Source organism: Vombatus ursinus, unplaced genomic scaffold (assembly GCF_900497805.2).
Source record: "Vombatus ursinus unplaced genomic scaffold, bare-nosed wombat genome assembly UNPS02014794.1, whole genome shotgun sequence".
In the NCBI taxonomy this organism is placed as follows: Eukaryota; Metazoa; Chordata; class Mammalia; order Diprotodontia; family Vombatidae; genus Vombatus; species Vombatus ursinus.
Genome location: NW_020954572.1, coordinates 12428528 through 12434527, shown reverse-complemented (window position 1 = coordinate 12434527; position 6000 = coordinate 12428528). Strand labels below are relative to the sequence as shown.

At 36.6% G+C, this 6000-nt stretch overlaps 1 protein-coding gene across 2 annotated transcripts in view; it reads left to right on the top strand.

The window, feature by feature from the left end:
• The window catches only part of HEATR5A (HEAT repeat containing 5A), a 159325-nt gene that overhangs the window by 125649 nt on the left and 27676 nt on the right, over window positions 1-6000 (top strand). For both annotated transcript variants that reach the window (XM_027870004.1, XM_027870003.1), the window contains exons 28-29: window positions 1845-2079; window positions 4629-4874. In XM_027870004.1, the coding sequence (XP_027725805.1) occupies window positions 1845-2079; window positions 4629-4874 (481 nt within the window). The remainder of the gene's footprint in view (window positions 1-1844; window positions 2080-4628; window positions 4875-6000) is intronic.

Below are 6000 nucleotides of genomic sequence, written 5' to 3'. Positions count from 1 at the left end.
GGAAGAACAGACAGCAAAACTACAAGTGTGGGGTGTTCATGTGCTGTAAACACATCCTTACAGAACCAGTTAGCCAATACATGTACCAGAGCTACATTAATGTTGACCTCTTTGGCAATCTGGTAAAGCCTGTAGACCCTTTCTCAGAATGTTTTTAAACACATAAAATAAAATACATAGTATTACAAAGGAAGCCAATTATATTGAAACCTAGCTATCAATTTTTTTTTTTAATGTTGAGCAGATCCAGAATTAAAAATACCTGTCTCAGAAAGTAACCAGCTGGATGATCTTGACCCCCAAAGTATTTTAAGTTGAAGGAAAAATGTTTGTACTTTGTCACCATCTAATAGATTCCGTGATAAAAACCTGAGTCAAACATTAAGGGATTCACTTGTGTATATGTAGATAACTATGTATTTTGCCTTTGAAAATAGCTAATTCAACAGTTATACTTTTACCAGTATGAATCAGTTTAAATACATGTATCTGTGGATATTCGATATATGTTTACAAAATTTAGTTTGTAGTGTTGAAAGAAAGAGAATGCATTTTTTTGGTTAGACAGTGCTCTAAAGTCTTTCTAACTTGGTTGAACGTACTAGAACTTATGCTCCCATGGCATAGCCTTCCAGCATCCAGGGCTACCTTTCTACCACAATGAGACATCAGAATAGAACTTTGTGGTGGATTTTATTTTGATAATCTCATCCTAGAAATTGTTTCTAGGTAATGGTGAATATGGTTTGTGTCAACTTTTTCCAGTGATTTAATGTCAAGTTTCAGCTCATAAGAAGTAGACTTGGTGATTTTACATCATCTTACTGTACTGAACTATCCATTTTGCTAGAATTTTGCTGTCAAACAGCTGACATAGTGGATCAGTATGTAATCCTTTCCAAGTAGCAGTAGCAATTCATTACCCTAGGGTAAAAAGAGGTAACCTATAGAAGGAAATCAGGGGAAAAAATATTTTATTCAGCTTGTAGTATGGTCTTTGTTACTTTATGTGTGTATGTGTAGTTAAATGTAGTGAAAAAACAACAGTTTCTGTGTTCATTGGGGTAGGAATATTTTATCTTCTTAATTTCCCCGATAAAACCCTGTAATTTTCTTTTCTTTTTTTTTTTTTGTCTTAAGACTCATACAAAAGCTAAGATTTTTGGCTTAGTCTGTCTACTGAACGTATCTGCAAACTGTGTTATTGAGAACTTGAACATTAAAATTGTATTCAAGCCTTAATTTGGAAAAAGGAAGTCTCCAGGATCACTTCTTTCTCAGAATTCCATAAGGAATAGAAAATCAGTTGTTTAGTTTCTCTGTTTTCAAAGTACTCTGAAATATCTGCCGTGTGATTTTAAGTAAGTAGAAACTGCTTCCACAAGCTAGAGATCATCTAGTTCCACCTCTCATTTTATTGATGAGGAAATTTAGGACTGAAGAGGTTTAATGATTTGTCCATTGTTGCACCGGTAGGAATACTAAAGCTGAAATTCAAACTCAGATTCTCTGACTCAAAATCCAGTGCTTTTCCCATTGCACCTCACTGACTTCTAAAAATCAGCTTCATTACTTTATAGTCAGACACCGTAGGTATCTCTCAGTGATCTAAGTTTGGACATGAAGGAAGAAGATGACCAGGCACTCATTAAGTGCTTACTACATGCCAAGCACTGTACTAAGAGTTGGAGATAGAAGGAAAAAGTGAAAGTAGCCCCTGTACTTATGGAGCTTACAGCCTTGTTTATAAAATTTTCTCTCTAAAAGATATATCTCAGAGTATACTGCGGTAATTTTCAAGACCACTTCAAGACTTTCCTAATGACAGATTAACTTCATCACAGGTTTATATAATTGCTGTAGAGAGACAGAAAAAACAAACTGAGAAACAGAAGCAAACCACAAAGACTGCCAGCTCTTTGGAGGAAAATGCCACAGATGTGTCATCTTCCATAGATGGACTTCTTGACTTAGTACAAACAGATCTTGGAACACTAAGCAAACTCTGGCTTGCTGCACTACAGGATTTTGCTCTCCTGACTTTGCCTTCGGAATTTGCTTCTCAACTTCCTCTTGAAGGTAAGATAGCAAAAATCTTTTGGTAATTGGTCCCTAAATATCGGTAAACATAGTATTTTTTTAGAATTCTTCTTCACCTGGTAATTCAATTCAATACGAATTTATTTTGATCTCATAATTGCTAAATCGAAGGGGCCTTTTCTCAATCCTTATCCTCCTTAACCTCTATGTAGCCTTTGACAGTCCTTCACCTTCTCCTCTCTTTTCTCTAGGTTTTCTTGACACCATCCTATCCTGGTTCTTCTCTTACCCATCTGGTTGCATCTTCTTAGTCTCTTTTGCTGGATTTTTATCCAAGTCATGACCACTAATGGTGGATGCTACCCAAGGCTCTGTCCTGGGCCCTTGTTCTCCCTCTATACCATTTTGTAGGGTAATCTCATCAGTTCCAGTGGATTCAGTTATTATCTCTATGCTGATGATTGTCAGATCTACTTATCCATGCTTAATTCCTTGGCTAACCTTCCTACTTGTATCTCCAGCCACCTACTGGATATCTCCAATTGAATATCCAGTAGACATCTTAAACTCAATACGCTCAAAATAGAACTCAGTATTTTCTCTCACTTCTCTCTTTTTACCTTGCCTTTTACTGGGGAGGGTTGACCTCCCAGTCAACCAGGCTTATAATCTAGATGTTATCCTCAACTCCTTTTCATAAGGACTATTTGTGCCCAACCTGTGGTAGAGCCTTCTGAGTGCATATTGGTCTGATCAGCCACAGTCAGACACACTGTACCTTGACCCCAACATAGTGATGTCATTTTGGCTCTTTTCAAGAATGAATGACAACAACCCACCAGTCTGGGTGTTATCCTTAACCCCTATTTCTAATCTGTCACCAAGTGCTATTATTTTTACCTTCATGACATTTCTTATCTATGCTGATTAACATCTGCCACCATCTGACACAGCCACTATCCTGGTGTAGGCAGTCGTCACCTCGTGACTGGACCATTGCCATAGACTTCTGGTTGGTTTTGGTGCCTGAAATCTCTTTCTCCACTCTACTCCATCTGCCACTCAACTGTCAAATTGATCTTCCTAAAGTTCAGGTCTGACCATGTCACCATCTCTTTTCTGTTAAACTCCATTCGCTCTTTCATCACCTCCAGGATCAAATATAAAATCTGTTTGGCATTCAAAACCCTTCATAGCCTGCAATTCTCTGACACTGACCTCCCTTTTTCTCAAACCCAAAATTCTTTCCCTCAAATCAGGGCATTTTTACAGGATATCCCCAGTGCCTGAAACTCCCTCCTTTCTTATCTCCTTCTCTTGGCTTCCTTCAAGTCTCAGCTAAATTTCCATCTTCTGTAAGAAAGTTTTCCAAGTCCCATAGACCAATTAGGATTCTGTTATAATAGTCCAGATGAGAGATAATGTAGACCAGAACTACAGTAGAGGCTTTAGGAATGGAGAGAAGGGTCACATAAAAGTAAGAGATGTTGTGGAGGTAGAATCTACAAGATTTGGCATGTGATTGTATTGGTCGTGCGGGGGTAGAGCTGAAAATGACTCTAAGGGTCCAAACTTGGGTACTTGGAAGGATAAAGCCCTTGTCAGCAGAAATGGGGAAATTTGGAGTAAGGTTGTCTCTCCCATTAGAATTTGTGCTATTTAAAGGGAAGTATTGTATAATTTTTGTGTTTGTATCCCCAGGGCCTCACACAGGGCCTAGCATAATGCAGATAATTTAATGAATGCCTATTGATTGATTATTTGTTAAATAATCATGAGAGAGCAGTGTTCCTGAAACCAGTCAACAGAAGGGCCTGGTTGACAGTATCAAAAGCTACAAAGAATCAAGTAAAATTAGGACTAAGTAAAAAGCCTTTGGATTAAGCAATTAAGAGAAGACTGGTGGGTGGGTATTTGTGGTTGTTATAAAATATTAATGATCTTATTGTGCAAAGGTTTTGGTCAAAGACTACCTTGCCTGAGTTATTTTTATAAAGAATAACCTTCCCAACTGTGATTACAAAACAGTGAAGTCGGGAAAAAAGATATGTGGGAGATAACATGGTACAGAGCACTGGCTCTGGGGTTAAATGATCTGGGCTCAAATACCTCCTCAGACACTTAATACCTCTATGATGCTGAGCAAGTTATTTAACCTCTGTGGGCCTCAGTTTTTTCTGCTGTAAAATGAGGAGTTTTGACTAGATGGCTTCTCTCCTTCCTTCTAGCTCAGGTTCTTTGATCCTATAAAAATCAAATTATTGTAACCTTAAACCAGTTTTGGGTCTTAGTTATTTGAAATTTCCCTAGAATTCTATTCCTGTAGTTCAGGTATGTACACACACACACACACACACACACACACACACACACACATACACACATGTGCGTGTGTATATTTTAATGCATTAGTAGTTGTGACTTTAAAAAAAAAAGATTAAGCAGTCTTGGGTAGTGCTTGATATATATTGTTATTAACTAAAAAGCTTTTAGCATACTGAAACTTCATTGGTTGTTGTTAAGGGTAGAAATGGGTCTGAAACTAAAAATCATATTTATTAAAATTGTATTTGTTTTCTTTGTTTTAGGTGGAGCTTTCTACACTGCAGAGACTAGTGAAAACTCAAAGCCTCACTATCATAATTCCTGGGCTCTTATCCTTCATGCTACAGCACTGTGGCTCACTAGCACAGGCTTCATTGTAGCTGACCCAGATGAAGGAGCAACTAATCTCTCAAGACCTGTAACACCGACTACAATGTGTCAGGGTTCTTCTGGGTCAGCAGTGAAATCCCCTGAAGATGTTTATACAGACAGATTTCATCTTATCTTGGGTCAGTGACAGTATGTGTAGGCTATTTGTAAGTTATACTTCATCTCAAATCTGCTCTCAATAGCAGTCAGACTGATCTCAGTAAATAATGTAGTTAATTGCATTTCATTGACTTAAATTATTCCCTGTGGTAACAGAAGTTATGAATTCCCAAGAGTACATATTGATATACCTAGTTTTTCAGCTCAATATTGGGATACGGGTTTTTTTTAGAAACCTATTAAAGACTCTCAAAGTGTGGTATTGTAGCTATCCTAAAATAGTTACAGAACAAGCAACTGCCTTTAAGTAGCTTAAGTATATGATATGAGAAAAGTGTTGACTAAATGAAGTAATCTATTTCTTTTAACTCAACTCCTAAGCATTTTTTATGTATTTATTCCAGTATAGCTTTTAAGGAAGTTGACTCTTGGGTATTTCTATTGAAAATTAAGGTTGAATTCTAGTTTTGGTTTAGTCAGCCATCTTGAAACAAAATGGTAACTGATAATTTTCAAATTTCCTTCTGTCATTGTCATAGCTTTCAGCAAGATGAAGCATGACTAAAAATTGCAAAGAGATGTGATTGTATTTCATGAGTTCTGCAATTCACTAAATCACTGATTTTAGTCTTTTTTAGCCCAGGCAAGACAATTAGGTTTTACTAGAGCAGTGCATGGTAGTCTTCTATCTTAAGTAACTGTACTATTTCTGAAGCTGCTTTTAAATTATTCAACTTTTCTATGTAAAATAAACAATTTGGCATTAGATTAGAAAGGCCCAATACTGAAGAGCTTACTTCACAACTCTATATATTATGTTGACTGTCTTTACTACAAGAAGGATTGTTTACTTACTGTATGTACATGCAGCACTGTAATCTCTCTACTCCATTGCACAATTATTATATTTTACAAGGTAATATAGTTAGAATTTCTCATTTTATATACCCGAAATTTTGGAAAAGGCAGTTATATCTATGCATCTTTGGGAGTTTGAAGGAGAGATTTTATACTTTTGATGGTGTAAAGCAGGACTGTTTTTAAAAACCTAAGGTGGAAACTCTGGAACAGTTTTTAGCAATAAAGCAACATGGGCTGAGAATGCACTGGAAAAAAAAAAGAAAATTAGGTTTTATAAAATGTTGG